The sequence below is a fragment of the Excalfactoria chinensis genome, chromosome 7 (assembly GCF_039878825.1).
Source record: "Excalfactoria chinensis isolate bCotChi1 chromosome 7, bCotChi1.hap2, whole genome shotgun sequence".
Classification (NCBI taxonomy): Eukaryota; Metazoa; Chordata; class Aves; order Galliformes; family Phasianidae; genus Excalfactoria; species Excalfactoria chinensis.
In genome coordinates this window covers 1,368,957-1,384,932 of record NC_092831.1, presented here as the reverse complement: position 1 = coordinate 1,384,932, position 15,976 = coordinate 1,368,957, and the positions used below count along the sequence as shown (strand labels likewise).

Here is a 15,976-nt window from a genome sequence, read left to right as displayed (position 1 = left end):
AGCCAATGAAACAGAGCTTATAAATAAATGCATGACACAACATGCATTTTTTAAAACCTCTCCATTGACTTCAACACTGGAAATTAATTGATGTCAACTGATGCACAATACACGAAAGTACATATAGTACAGAATAGCTCACTCAAAAAGTAATAATCCTTTTTGGGTGGCAAAACTAAGACTATCTGATCTGAACTGAAACATCACAATATCACAGGTGAAACCTCTGATACTGCCAGCTGTAAACATTTCACACAGACAGTAGCTGGGAGTGAACCAGGCACTTTCTGGCAGCACTGACAAGTGCTCCTACGGTACCTGACTGCTCAGTGTAGTCCCCCACTTGGCCAGGAGGTTCTTAGGATCATCCACAATAACGCTGTACCTATCTTTGAGCTTCTCATAGGCAGCTTTATATAATTTCTGCTCAGAATAGCATAACAAAGTTTAACAAATTAAAAGGAGACAGTGAAGACACAGAGATCCTGAGATCGCAGCTGAAACATTTAAACCTCTTCATATGAAATATTCAAAGGCAAGGATTGAAGTACATATCCAAAACATAAAATATATTATTGAGAAACAAAAACAAAACCACAAAACACAAAGAATAAACAATCAAGAAAAATAAAAGAGAAAAATAAGGCCAAATAACAAATGCAACTCTACATTTCCACTGGAAGGCCTAACTTAAAACTTAAGGATACCTCCAACCCTGTTCCTGTCAATCTTCAAGAAGCCATTTTATCACTTACTTTCTTCATGAAAAAGAGCTGCTGAAGCAACCCTGTATGGAACTAGGTTCTTGATTTGAGTACAAAGAGAGCTTGATGAGACAGAAGGGTGAATGACAGAGTTATGTTATCAACAGACTTTCTGTAAGCAAAAACTATAATCCACCATGAAAACATCACTCACGTAATGAAGACATTTAAGTTTATTTCACTGTATGGGGCTCTCTTGCTAAGATTTTTCTCTTCTATGTCTTTCATAATAATTTGTTCCTTATTTGTTCTACCAAAGAATAGTAAGACTAAATACTAACAATCTTTCATCATGAATTCTGCTTCACTGCTTATCAGATTGAGTATTAAATTGTAGCGATGGTATCTGCTATTAACCAGGTTGCTGGGTTGTTGCTTTATTTGACTGTTTTCCCTCTATGTGACTGGTTTGTAAGCCAACTCAAAGCTGGTAAGAATCTGCCCAGAACACACAGATTTTCAGGGGTCTTTTTCCTAAGCATTCAGTACCACCTCTAGCAACTAATGGGTGAATTCAGTATTCCTAATATATTAAGTTCACTGCTTCTTTAGCATTACAGGAGAAAACAACTAAGTAGTAGAGTCAGAGAATTCAAGGCAGAGCATCAGAAATGAAACTGAGCTATGATTACTTTGGTCATAACACTATGACTATACTATATTCATAACACTACTCTTTAATTCTCCATACACCTTTTTCCACACTGCAGTCAATAGTCAGTTTTTACTTACTCAGCAATTAATATTATCAAGTTAGCAGCTCTTTACTGGTCAGCAAAGCAGAATTTTCTTCCAGCAATTTCAGAAATGGAACAAGGGGGTCAAGATTTCACTTTTTAGGTACGGCAAATCTGTTCTGTGCTAACATTCAGGAAGGTCACGGAACAACCCTGCATTTCCTGATTTCAGTCTGACCTTAAGACATCATTAGCTCTGAATCTATTTTCATTTATTTGCTAATTCACAAGGACAATCAACCCTTGATTCCATATCAACAGAAATCTTTAATACTCACCGCATCCAGCAGCTGAGTTGCATGTTTAAAATGTCTGTTAATTGGAGAGTCAGCTACGTACTTGAAATGAGATTTCGTCTTTTCAAATGTCTCCTTGTATTTATTCTGCAGAAGAAAAAAGCACAAACATATCACAGAGGTAACTCAAAGCTGGGTAAAAAAACAAAAAATAACTTCAGAAACTTTCTGCAGCAAAATGTTGCTTATTTAATTATTTAACTCATCTACAAGCAAAAAATATTTTACCACAAAACAGCTGTAATATCTTACAGAATGGAACTATCATATCAAGCTTTCAGTGGAAACATCAAATCTTGATAATCTTAAAGCTTGATTTTCAGAATCATTATAAAAATTACAACAGAACAGAAACCTTTACGAGGATCACAGAGGTAAGTAAAGGATCATTTTGCCTTGTTTTTCTTCCACACCAAGAACTGAAATTACAGATCTTTTCTCAAATTCTACCATGAAAAATTCCTATCAATGTTTAGGCCAGAATTGGATTCTCCTAAGAAAAACCAAAATATATAATATAATAAAAAAATAAAAACCATTTAGCAACAATTCACTTACCCCACTGTAGAGCACTTTATTCTTTCCTGCCAAAGCAAAATCTGGTGTATCCCATGCATAACAGCCAATGCCTCTGAGCCACGATAAGTCTTCCTTGTATTTAACCTTCAGAAAAGAAGCAAAAGCTGCCTTCACTTTCTCAAGAACTAATACTCAGTTTTCATTTAGGAAACCTACATATAGATTTTCAGTCTCTCACATCAAGGAACTATTTGAACTCACATCACTAATAGCATCTGTGACGAGACGATGATGGAAATGTTCTGGTCGGTCTGGGATTGATCTCCAGATTCCCAGTTGGCTCATATAATTTTCTTTGTATTTCACCTGCAAAGAAGATACAAACAAGAGAATGAAAAAAATAGATCTTGAGAACAGAACAGCCCAACCCATGCAACTTTAAGACATTCTTTGTTTATGGAGCACCAGAACTATATGAGTGGAAATAATATATACTTGCATTCACCTTTTTTAAGACCAAAGGTAATCAAGCATATAATCAAGGAAAGAAAATATTAATGGTGCTGATCCTATTTTTCTAATTATTCGATACAGTCAAATAGACTAACAACATGAATAGCATCTTCTAGGTTATTAAGCGACAAATATTAATTAAAGTCTCATCTACATACACTGCTAATATCATCAGTGACTTTTCGATGATAGACAATATCCAAAGCATCTTTCACTGTGTGGTATTTCCCCTTTGTGTTCTCAAAGGTTTCTTTGTAGCGCAACTGGAAAAGAAAAAAAAAGTAATAATTAAAAAATATATTTATCTATCAGGAGCCATTTTAGTTAAAAATCCTATATCCAGGGAATTATAAAGTTATATGTTGCTTTCCAATATCCTAATGTAAGTCCTGAGAAATTACAAGAAGCTTCAACTATCTAAAATCAGTTACAATTTGACTGAGACTTGTGATGAAAATTAGAGAGAAAAGAAGTTGGCCACATCTAAAGCAAAACTTCATCCTACTCTCTTTCAGATTGCAGATTGAGAAAAGATAGCCATGTATTACAGTACTTGATCTCTAAAACAGTGAAAAAAGCTACACATCCCTTCTTCTATGTTCTAGTCCAGAAGAAAGCAGGACGATCATTCCATTCTTAGGAGAAACACTTTCTCCAAAGAGAAATCCAGGCGTGCAAAAGAAGTGATATACTCTTAAGATCTTAAAAATCCCTCTCATGAGAGCAGTAAGAAGCAGGATTTCCCAGGGTACCTGGGCAGTGTGCAGCCTAAAATATGTGGCAAAGGTCCCACTAAAGAGTGATATCTCTATCAAATGGAAATGGAAATGGACAAGAGGTGACCCAGTTCTTGGAGCAAGCTGAGACAATCCATGGTTTGCATGCTTGTTCCCCACCGACCCCCTTTTTTGTTTCTTCCTTATTTTTTTTGTAGAAACCGAGAAGAAAACATTCATGGACTACATACATCACTGGCATTCAGATATGCTCTCTTGGCTCTGATCAAAACTGGCGTGTCAAGGACTGGTGTGTATTTGTCCTTCATCTTCTCATACTGAATCTTATATTTTGTCTAAGAGAAACAGCAAAAGGGAAAAGTTACATCTTCAGGCTTAGAAGCAGTTGCCAATCTCACATTACATTAACACCTAGAGGTGCTATCCAGAGTACACAAAGTCATTCTTGCAGAGCTCTTTGTCAAAACATTGGGAAAGAAACTCGGCTGTTCAACTCTTACTAGATGTTCCAGATTTTGCAGCCAGTCTGCCACAGACTCTGCACACAAGTATTTAGAAGCACATATCTTGTAAAATATTTCAGTTCATAAGAAAGATGTAGTCATTTACCACAAATTGCAAAGGAAACGTAGAACTTAAGTATGAGTTACAAAGCTAAATAAAGGGTGAATAGATTTGAGCCTGGAACCCATCACCAAAATTGGAAATGAAACTTCTAAGCAGTTTCGAATATTGGTACCAAACAAAAGACCAGTCTTACCTCACTGACCATGTCTTTTACATTCCTGGCATGTGTGAAGGCTGGAGTCTGACTACCAGCATGGTGATGAGGTCTCTCTTTCGTGGCAAGTGCCACATACAAATACTGCAGCAAGACAGAAAGAATAATAATTAAAAAAAAATAATACATTTCAAGTAAGTTTTACTTTATCACCCTGAGAAATGACTTGAAGTTCACCATGTTCACCCAATCTACCCAAGGAGAAACTGGAGAGAATTGCACCCTTCTGCTTTCCATATTATCTCAGTCCATCTTTCCCTATCTCTCACAGCGTTCTGTAAATACTAGTAATATCTTCATGAACCCCCAAGTCAAATGCATGTGACATTAATGCTGTCTCTGCCCTACATCCATGCCTCACTGTGATAAATGCATCCAAACAGTCTGTTTTTCTCTGATGGGTAACAACGTTTTGTATTACTAACTCAGCAAGAACTATGTGAATGAAGATAATGAACAAATAGATTGACAGAAGTACTTCTTCCTCTGATAAAGTCAGACTTTCAGAGAATCTGAACACAACAGACCATGATTCAGTGCTTTGTTTCAGACATCCAGAGTTGGATTTGTCCATCACAGAGATATGGCCAAATCACAATGGAAAAATCACAGCCACTTAAAAATAAACAACCACCATTTTTAGAAGTACTCTCTAGGAATTCCACATTGGTTTGAAATGACCTGGAAAGGTTTTGCTGTACTTAAAGATAATATTAAGAATGAACTCTGATTGTTTTCTCTTAGTAGAAATTTTTCACCTGGCTCTGTATTTTTTGTCCTTCCTTGGCTCTTAAGAAGTCAGGTGTGTTGAGGACGGAAGTGTATTTTGTCTTCAGCTCCTTGCCCGCAGATCTGTAAACCAGCTGGAAAAAGTAAAGTCTGTGAATGATTTATTCTGTTACATATATTTGTGTAACAGCTGCCCAAACACAGCTTTGCTATTGTAGCATCTCATGTATTTCTGAAAACAAAACAGGGAGAAGATCTGAGCTGTACTTAATTACAGCTATCAAAGATGAATAAAAGTAACATAGAACTTACCTCACTCAGATGGGATTTTAATTCCTGAATAGTCCTGTATTCAGGAGTATCCAATACCACACTGTATTTATCCCGCATCTTCTTTGCAGTACCAGTATATATGTGATTAGACTGAAAGATAAAGGCAGTATCACTTAGGAAGCTTTTATTATTCTTAGTTGCAAAGAACATTCACAGTGTAAAACAACAGCACTTGGAAATAAATAGCCAGAAGCACAGCAACACATGCTGTCATTGGTCTTCGCTTCTTCTCATATACTTCATTTCTTGGATTACATATCACACGTGTCACTAAATATATTGTCATTACACATAGATTCTTTTCATAAGAAAAACCTTACCCAAAGCTTACGAAGCTGACGAGCACGGACCATATCAGGAGTATCATAAAGGAAGCAGCCCAAGCCCTGCAACCACTTCAGATCCTCTTTGTATTTATTCTATAAGGCAATTAGGAGAAGAAAAACAGAATATTAACTTTGCTGACAAGTTCACTCATCAGTCCTTAAGCATAATTACAAAACACCTATTACAGAATAGAATAAAAGCCAAATTCCACTTTCAGTATAAAAGTTCTACATTCAAAAGCCAGGTAACTCAAAAGAAAATACTTACATCACTTGTGATGTCCCCAACATAGCGGCAGTGCAACACCTGAGGAGTAAATGGCATGGAAATCAAGTGTCCTTGCATCTTAAAGAAATCTGACTTGTAGATCAACTGAAAGACAAAGAAAAAAAAAATTAAATTTCATGTGAGATCATGTTGAATATTGTAAATATCTTCTGTTTTTATGGTAGAAAGGCACATACATCACTGACAGCTTCCTGTGTTGCTTTGACTTGACGGATTTCTGGTGTGTCTGGAGTAGTATGAATCTTATCCTTGTTCTTGTGGTACGTTGCCCGATACAACCTCTGTATCAAAGAAGACAGAATTCCACACGTTAAAAACTTAAACACAGCAAGAAATTTGGCAGACTGCAAGTTCTTGCCTTTTTAGGCCAGCTGTTAGACCCTAATTCTATAAATATGTAAACACATATATTGGATTTTCAAACTATTAAAGTCAATCATTAAAGAAATGAGCGCATGTATATAAAATTACAGAAGCTCAATGTCAAAGGCACGACAATTTCTGTACATCTTTAACCAAACAGCAGCAGAATGGTTAATAAAATTAGGCTAGAAGTGATTTCATTGTAAGGTAATAGTTTTACAGGACTGTAGAAAGTTGAGAGTCATAAAAAAAAAAGCCATGCTGCCCTACTCCAAGGCTGAATCAATGATCCCCTGCCATTCTTGATGGACATTTGTCTATCCTGTTCCTAAAAGCCTCAGTGAACAGGGATCCCACAGTCTTTGCAGTCAACGCATTTTCATCCCTCAGACTTTGGGCACTATCAATACAAATGAGAGCAAATACTGTACCTCATTAATGACTTGATTCACTTTCTTCACATTTTCAAACCCAACATCGTTAGGTCCCAGTGTGTAGCCTTTAGCTTTCATATGTTCATAGGCTTCTTTATATTTCAACTACAAAGTGGGAAAGAAAATCTTTTAGATTGAACAGAAGTATATAGAAACTGAATTTCCTTATTCTAGTTGCACTGCTGTTCTGGCAGAAATTTATGTAGATTTTTAGATTCAGATTTTTAGAGATAGTCAGATGAGCTACATCAGAGCTAAACAAGCATCATCAGTATTTTTACCCTTACGATGTCACCCAAGGTTAATAACATTTTGAATTTCTCTTATGTCTAATATGGCACGCACATCTGTCTGAGAAAAATTTTCTACAGTTTATTACAGTTGTGTACTCCTAGAAAACAGGCACCAAGCTTTCCCCGGTAACTCATGTTACAGAAGGACACAGCACATTACTTACATCACTGCCAATGTGCTGGACGTGTTTAGCATGCTGGAAGCCAGGGGTATCTTTGGGAAGACTGTATCCAGTAGGCAGAGCTTTCAAACCAGCCCAGCGATACAAATTCTGTAAAGAAGCAGGGGGAGGAAGGGAGAGGGGAAGAGGGAGAATCTTTGAGACAACTGTGTGCGCTATTTAAGAGTATTCATTAGCTACACAGAAATCTGACATGCACTTGACAAAAGATTTCCCAAATATTTGTATTATATTGCATGCTTACAGATTAAATAAGGACATTATCCCATTTTATTTTCATGCAGTGAAACCCAGCTTCCATATCTGAAGAGCTAAATAAAGACCAGCATTTAAAGGGCTTCTGAATCTCAGAAAGTGCCATTGACTTGCAGAAGGAAAGATTGAGAGAAAGTATCAACATGCATCAAACAGGAGAAGAACGCAGACTTTTTTTCAGCATTCTGATGAAAACTAAATGTTTATACTTACTTCACTCTGTATCTTGTTTGCACGATTTGCCCGCTCCAAATCCACTGTTTTGTCAGTAGGAATCATTTTGCCTTTAACTTTATTTAAATAGTCACCACGATAGATAACCTAAGAAAATAAATATGTAATCAGAGGAGAGTCATAATGGTCACAGCAGGTATCATTTGCATACACCTGGGAATATCTTCAAAAAAAACTGAATCCCCCCCTGTGGAGCAGGGGGTAGAAGTGCCGCTCTGCTACACAGAGGGCTCGAATCCCGGGAGTTGGACTCGATGATCTCTAAGGTCCCTTCCAACTCGCACAATACTATGATACTATGATACTATGATACTATGATATGATGAAATTCTTTTGAATTCAAGCAATTAATGATTTTAATAACTGCGATTTAGTGATGCCTTAATAAAGGCAGGTTCAATCAGCTGTAGATAATAAGCAATGAAATAACAACTACATAGATTCAAGACATTTCTAGAACCTGTGAAGAAATGGCACACAGAATATTGGAGGTGAAACACTTACTTCACTGGCATTCAAGCCACTGAGGATACTCTGAACATAGACAGGAGTGTCCATGACCACAGTGTATTTGTTCTTCATTTTTTCTGCATTAGATTTGTATTTGATCTGCAGAGAGAAATTCAAGAACTCTAGCCAGTAAGACTAGTCATGGTTAACTCGTTTTATTATATTTCTTATAGTTACAGTAATTACTATTTATTTTATTAGTTACTTATTCTACTCATGAACCAGGATTAATACAGAAAACGTCTTGAAATTAAGGCTGCATAAATGAATATAGCACCTGACTACTTAAGAACTCCTATCAGGAAATAGTGGGAAATATCATTAGAAATTCATATGCACCATGTGATGTGTACCCAACCTACTTCTGATACACAGCTTAATAGGGGACATTCAATCTGGAAAAGCGTAATGATTATTCTCCCATTTCAAAGCCTTAATCCCAAGCTAAGGGTATCTTTACACTGATGGAATCAAAAGCTTCACCCAGTTCAGCATTGCCTGCAGATTTACTTAGTATACATTCAAGTCCTGCATCCAAGTCTTTTATAAAGACACTCAAAGATACTGGCTCTAAAATGGAGCCCCGGGGAAAACAGCTAGTAGATATTTCTGCAGAGAAGGATATGTAATATTTTTCAGACCTGAATCATTTTTCAGATCTGAATTAGAATAAATCTACCCCATCCTGTTAATACAATGCTTTGAAAAATATTATTAAGTAGTAAGTAGAAACAGCGTGTCCAGTTCAGACTCACATCACTGCGGAGGTCATAGGCATGTTTAGCATGGAGAATCTCAGGAGTGTCCCAAACAAAGCAGCCAATACCTTTCAGCCAGTTAAGATCATCCTTGTAAACCACCTATGATATTCGAGAAAAGAAGCCATCTAAGATTTTCAGCATGACCCTTATCGTCAAATCAGTCTAAAACACAGCTCTCAAATGATGCCAGGTTAATGTATATTGATTTTTGACGTTTTTGTTCTGAGAAAATCAAAACAATTCCTTTTGGAATTAAAATCATTTTTTTTCAGCACTTCAAGAACTGCAAGGTTTTGGCCCAGAGCCCATATGGATAACAATGAAATGATGCATACCAAGTCACATTTCAGTACAGACCGATTAGTCTGTACTACAAAAACATGATATAGGTGCTGTTTAGTTGTGCATAATAGATACGAGTGGAAACCACAGAGTGCTCCAACCAAGCTTCTGCAAAATCATTTCCTCTACAGAGCACAAATGCAAGAATCCTTTAAGAAAAGTGAACCACAAACACTTGTGAACTTACATCACTGATCTGATCAGCTACTTTTCGAGCATGCATATTGATCTGAAGATCTGGAAGGCAGATCCAGTCATGAAGACGAGTGCGGTAATCAATTTCACTGATCTTCTTCTGTGCATCTTTAGCAGCAATTATGTCTACCATGTCTGGAATAATGTGGACTTTGGCTTTAGTCTTCTCATAGGTTTCCTTGTACAGACGCTGCAGAATTAAAACATTCACATTAATAATATTGACAAATAGCCTGAAGTATTAACTGCTGATGAAGTTGAGGCAAAAGAATGTAGCATTCTACTAATATTTTCATGGACTGTTATAGTTGGGGAGCAATCATTTTGGCTATGACTAACATTTCCATCTCATCTTCTCTAAAGATTTGCAGATAAGGAACCTTCAAGCTTATCATAATGAGTAAAAGGTGCTAAAGATACAATTTGTCCAGTCTTCATGGTATTCATGTTAAGAACAGGTAGGCCAGGCAGTGCACTGTTTCATACATAAACATATGACACTTAGAGGTTTTGAGCAAACAATTCAACAGCTGATGTAGAATCCTGAAAAGACATCTGTGGGTGATCAGCACATTTAGCAAACACTGAACACTGCCAAATGTGTACTGCAATGCATTATCTGTGTGTATTCTAAGAAAACAATACTTACATCAATATTAAGCTTTCCAACTCTAAGACACCTTGCTGTATTGGGATCATCCTCAACACTTCTAGGTAGTGTGTATAGAGCTTTAAACTTGTCATATTCTTCCCGGTATTTTACCTAAGCAGATGAAAAGAAAGACAACAAATAATAAATTCCAGTTAGAAGATGGTAGTTTTAGAACCAAATCAATCAGTAAGGAAACTACTCAGTTCAGTCCAAAAAGCTGAAGCGTTGAAAGGAGGATCTCTGTTTTCTGTTTTATTTTTAGATGCAAAGAAAATGCATTGTAGCTACTAAAAAAAGTAACAACAGCTAGAAGATTTACAGATAAATAAATTGAATTTACTCGTTATTTTTATTGTTACAGCTCTTTCCTTTAAATCTATCCGAGAGAGTAATCTCATCAGCCTTTGCTCAGTAATGCAACAAATCCTGTCCTTCTACGCTCAGTAAAGCATCATTTAAAGACATACAGAACATTTGGTGCTTTTCTGATTCAGGCAATTGAGGCTAAAAGAGAACTAACTGTAATTATCCTAGAAGTTGTTTCTGTTATTATAACATGCAATTTTTTTTCTCCATGAGAAGGAGCAGCAAAGGACTATGTAACTATTCATCAAATCACTCTCACATGAAAATGATTTTCTACAGACACACATTTAAACTAAAAACAGAAGATTCTACAATTCTAAGATATTAAAATGCTTTGACAGTTATATGCAAGACATGAAGGCTTTAATTGATAGAATTCATCTGATTAAAAAAGAACTAAAGTGTTTTATTCACTTACGATACTAGCGTTATGCTTCAGTTCTTTTGCACGTGCTAAGGATACAGCATCAGAGGGCATTATGTAGCTAGTAGCTTTCACTTTGTCCCAGGCTTCCTTGTAGAGATTCTGTGGGGAACAGAAAGTCTCTATGAGTGGGAAGGTTCCCTAGGCAATAACCAATGTCCAACAAAAATCAATATCCTTTCTGTGGTGATTATCTGACACCTTAACTATTACTTTACAGAAATTAAGACAGTACAGCATAAACTTGATAGCACACACAAAAGGTAACCAAGTTCTCTCCCATTAGTCTTATCCATACAAGAGCCCTTTTTGGTTCAGGTGCAACTTACTTCACAGAACCCATTTAGTAATGCTTCTATTTTGACAAGACGGAACTACAAATAGGAAAACATGCCCTCTGCCTGACATTCAGTATCTTCTCCACAGTCAGACAATGCAGAGGGTTATCACTGAATTTGCTAAGTTTCATATTTGTAAACTTATCTTCAAACAAAGAGGACAAACAAAATAAAATCAAATCTCCCAGTAGTACCTTCAGAGAAAAGCACTTACATTGCTAAAAAGATGTTTCAGATTTTGAACTCGTTCAGAGTCTACTGTTTCAGTCACAGTTGTATACTTGTCCTTAGTTTTATGGTAATCTTCTTTGTATTTAATCTATAAAATGAAATATGGATTCAGTGAACTTGTCTCAATGGTCAGAAGGAGCAAAGGAAAAAAAAGTGAGTAGAAAAGGAGAGACTCACATCACTGGCATGAATACCGCTCTGCAGTGCAGTCACGTAGGCTGGCGTATCAGTAACAACACCAAAGTTCAGAAAATTCTCTTTCCCAGCAGCTGTATATTTTATCTAAGGAAATGGGAAAAAAATCATGTTGAAAATGACCACAAAATTCCCTGCTAACTTCCTCTGAAACCAGACCTTTAAAATAAGACAAAAGTCCAAGCAAGACCAACTTGAAGTTAGTGTAGTACCAAAGAAATGCTTCTACATGGAAATACAGCAAGTAAGAACTACATAACGAAGAAAATCGTAGCTAACTGTAAAGCACATCCAGGCTAGGAGAACAATCAACAAGGCAGCAGATACCTTTCTCCCAACATAAATAACTGAGTTATCTTGTGTACAGAGCTGTACACAAAATGAGCGTTACCCTCTCACTGTTAAAAACCACTATGCTGCAGTACTTCCATTCTCACAGTGCATCTGCTTTTTAAGCAACAAGAATTACCAAGACTCCACAGACTAAGCTGCAAGATTGCACTGCAATAATTACAAAAAGTATTTTGGATGTAATTATTACATTCTGCTTTGAAGTAGGAGAGGTGGAAGTCCCAATGAATCAGAAATGAAGAAAAAAAGAGACCTTATATATGTTTACTTGTTTAAGTACAATTTGCTTACTTGGCTCTGGAGGTCATATGATTTTTTAGCATGCAGGATTTGTGGAGTATCCCAGACATAGCATCCAATTCCCTTCAGCCAATTCAAGTCATCTTTATACACCACCTAGTCAGGAAAAAGAAAACAACAACTAATTAATAAGGAGGAAATATGCTCCCTGTTAGAAGAAAATACTATTATTTTAATTTTATCCAGCTTTTGCCACTTGTGCAAACACAAAGCACCACAATGCAGGCTTATTCAGCAATTACAATCTACTGGAAATTTAAATGTGTGCACAGACAACGCTTGGTATGACCCATTTCACACTCTGAATGATTTTTATCCAAAGGTTTAACATGGAAAAGTAAGCCAATTATACATCATATTAATAGGCCAGGAAATTAACATATCATTAAATTTTATTAGGAAGACTTTTTGCCCAAGTAGAGATACTGTTGACTATTTAATATGAAATTCAAGTATCATCTGCAGCTACAGGATACAGCCTCAAAGAGAAGCCTTTTCCATACTCGTCCTGTGCAAGCTGTCCTGGCTCCTGTGCAAATTAATTGGTGATCACTGCAGCACAGCAATACTTTGCCTTCACAGTGCACCCCATCTCTGCATGTGTCAGATGGTTAGCATTCCGCATAGTCTCAACCAGTCAATCTGGTGAACTTTGGGAAGGCTTTGTAAATTCTAATCTCTTAAGTTTTTCCAATTTACAAGTGAGAGAGAAGTAAGTAGATCATTAAGATCCCCCCCCCCCCCAGAAAATGTAAAAATCTTTGGTACTACGACACTAAGCAATCTAAGACCATGGGTTATAATTTCACATTTATATACTGCAAAAATATCTGAAAGCATTTGATATTTAAATATCTTGAAAAAAGGACTTTGTAAAATGTTAAATAAATATGTGAAATACATACATCACTCAAGATTTCCTGGGCCCTCCTTGCTTGAATAACATCATGTTCTTCAGGAGAGCAATTCCAGTGATGGAGGTAACTTCGGTACTCGAGGTCACTGAGGATATACTGGCACTTCTTAGCTAGCACGTGATTCATCATATCACTTGGAATATGGACTTTGGTTTTAGTGTCTTCATAATTCTTTCTGTATTCCAACTAAAAAGCAAAGATAGAGGAAAAGGAAAAACAGTGAATAGTGTTCTCCTCCATAATCTTGACTCCAATAGGCAAAAGGTTATAGCACAATCTGAGGCTACTTTTAGATTAGTGGCTAAACTCCAACTGGACTCAGTAGAATGAAGTCTGAACTTAGATATTAATCACCATTTACTCTGACAAGGTACTAGAAAGACAAGAACAATCTCCTTCATTGGCAGATTTAACAGTGTGTGTGTGAAAGGTAACACTACTTCAAGATAAGAAATACGTATGTTACAAACTTTTCATTAATCTAAACCATCTCCCTTTTCAAAAGGAGACATAATATTAGGGATTACATTAACCGTGCCCTGCATGACATGTTATACGTTCAGCGGTGATACAAGACACCAAAGGTACATTTATCTTTCTGATTCCTCAATTCCTATTTCACTAAAAGTATGTGTGTATTTATCTACATATATATATTTATTTTTTTTTGCTAATAAAGCAAAAGTATCTCAAGCCATACAGTATTCCCTGCTGATCAGATCCTTAATGTAAAATAGAAAACTCTAATAGGTCCAATAGTTAAAAATAATGTTAAAAATCTATCTTAATCTCTTAAATCATTTCAAATTCAATGATTCACCCTAAATACACTCAAGAAAGCATATGGAAAATACTATTACTGATGTTAATAAGCATGGCATTACATATGTTCTATAGGAGAGAGACACTAATAATATGGGAAACAGAAACTATTGGGGGAAGGTTGATTCTCTCCTCACCGCGCTCCTTATTTTCTGGAATGCTAATGAATGAACGACGCTGGGGAAATCTCCAATGTCCTTCCCAGCCAGATAATGGCCTTTCAGCTTCTCATATAACTCCTTATATTTACGCTGCAAAATAAACAGGTCGAAATTTTAAAGTTCATGTTCACAAGAGATAGGAAAATAGAAAGAAAGAATGGAAAATGCATACTAACCTCACTATTCACATAGTTTGCATGCTTGGCTCCAACAAGTGGAACGTATTTTCCATCCAAAGTATACCCAGTGGGCTTGCTGATTTCCCAGTCATTTTTATAAAGTTTCTAGATGAATGGAACACAATACAAATTTTGATATAAGATCCATTATGCTTTCCAAGAGGTCTGATTCTTCTGTTTTCACTCATATGAAATATGACTGTTTTTATGGAGCAGTTCCTCTTTCCATCAATCATCCCAATAAAATAAATGAAGAATGGTCTAAGAGAGCTCCAACTCAGGAGAGTACTGGAGCATAAATGTGAACTGATCTCTCTAGATTTGCTTTCTTGAAATGGAAACCTGGAATTCAACATCTGTCATCCAGAAAAGTAACAGAAATATTCAAAATGTAGACGTGAACTGCTGTTGAAAAGTGTGGCACAGAACTGACCTTGATAATCTTACACATAGCTTGTTTCAAGTCGTGAAAAATCTCCAAGTAAAACTGGCATTTATTATAAGAGCAGTAATTCTGTCAATGAAACTTTCTTAATATATCATGTTTTAAATATTAAATACATTGGCTTTCAGACTAGACTACAAAGACTTGACATATAAATTAGTCACACTTCCAAAAGTAGACACTTCCAATTAAAATTAGTGAGGCTACTGATAAATAACGGCTTCATAATAGAAATCACCTAAAATTTTCCTCTCATAAAAAAATAAACGTGACCCTTAACCTAACCATCCTAAATAGGAAAAGCTGAAAAAACAAAGAGATTAAATGACATTTCCAGTGCCCTGTGGAAAATTAATGATAGAAACAGAACAGTACTCTGAAATTCAGTCTATATACAGTTGCTTTCAAAACTACCTACAGCTCAGTTAGGTATTTATCAAATCTTACATCGCTATAGAGCAAGGACATGTCTCTGGCATGATTCAGTTCAGGAGTATCATCAGACCCAATGTACTGGCCTTTCTCGAGGTTAAATGTTTCTTTGTATTTTAGCTACAAGAAAAAAAGAAACACTGAGTTAACGCCACAACAGAAATAAATGATCTCAACCAGCCCACTTATAAGAAGTAGACATTTGTTTTCTGTTATGCTATCACATCTGCAGAAATGTACAGTGCATTTCAACCACTACTGTACACAGACAGATGTCACGAGTAAAACTTCAGTAAAATGAAAGGTGCTTATCAGCAATTACAAGTAAGTAGCCATGCCATGAACTCCAATAGCTCACCAAATACAAGACTCTATTTTAAGTCACTGTAAGGAAAATCTATATCAACTGTTAATAAGGGATAACTATCTTCACCTACAGAAAAATGTAAAATGCTTTGTTGTAGCAATATTGAGTTATCCTTACTAAATAACTTACCCAATAGAAGTCTATTATAAATAAGCATGCATATGCACACACATGGAGCTAAACACAGTACAGTCTAGCAGAAA

The 15,976-nt window shown here is 36.2% G+C and overlaps 1 protein-coding gene across 1 annotated transcript in view; it reads right to left on the bottom strand.

Annotated features, from left to right (window-relative positions):
- The window catches only part of NEB (nebulin), a 108,479-nt gene that overhangs the window by 33,567 nt on the left and 58,936 nt on the right, over positions 1-15,976 (bottom strand). Inside the window, exons 70-96 of the mRNA XM_072341234.1 lie at positions 15,422-15,526; positions 14,527-14,634; positions 14,327-14,440; positions 13,356-13,553; positions 12,442-12,546; positions 11,782-11,886; positions 11,588-11,692; positions 11,030-11,137; positions 10,243-10,356; positions 9,586-9,783; positions 9,051-9,155; positions 8,290-8,394; positions 7,765-7,872; positions 7,279-7,386; positions 6,819-6,926; positions 6,201-6,305; positions 6,004-6,108; positions 5,730-5,828; positions 5,389-5,499; positions 5,106-5,210; positions 4,327-4,431; positions 3,797-3,901; positions 2,988-3,092; positions 2,578-2,682; positions 2,356-2,460; positions 1,780-1,884; positions 319-423 (exon numbers count right to left, since the gene is read on the bottom strand). Of these exons, the coding sequence (XP_072197335.1) occupies positions 319-423; positions 1,780-1,884; positions 2,356-2,460; positions 2,578-2,682; positions 2,988-3,092; positions 3,797-3,901; positions 4,327-4,431; positions 5,106-5,210; positions 5,389-5,499; positions 5,730-5,828; positions 6,004-6,108; positions 6,201-6,305; positions 6,819-6,926; positions 7,279-7,386; positions 7,765-7,872; positions 8,290-8,394; positions 9,051-9,155; positions 9,586-9,783; positions 10,243-10,356; positions 11,030-11,137; positions 11,588-11,692; positions 11,782-11,886; positions 12,442-12,546; positions 13,356-13,553; positions 14,327-14,440; positions 14,527-14,634; positions 15,422-15,526 (3,054 nt within the window). The remainder of the gene's footprint in view (positions 1-318; positions 424-1,779; positions 1,885-2,355; positions 2,461-2,577; positions 2,683-2,987; positions 3,093-3,796; positions 3,902-4,326; positions 4,432-5,105; positions 5,211-5,388; positions 5,500-5,729; positions 5,829-6,003; positions 6,109-6,200; positions 6,306-6,818; positions 6,927-7,278; positions 7,387-7,764; positions 7,873-8,289; positions 8,395-9,050; positions 9,156-9,585; positions 9,784-10,242; positions 10,357-11,029; positions 11,138-11,587; positions 11,693-11,781; positions 11,887-12,441; positions 12,547-13,355; positions 13,554-14,326; positions 14,441-14,526; positions 14,635-15,421; positions 15,527-15,976) is intronic.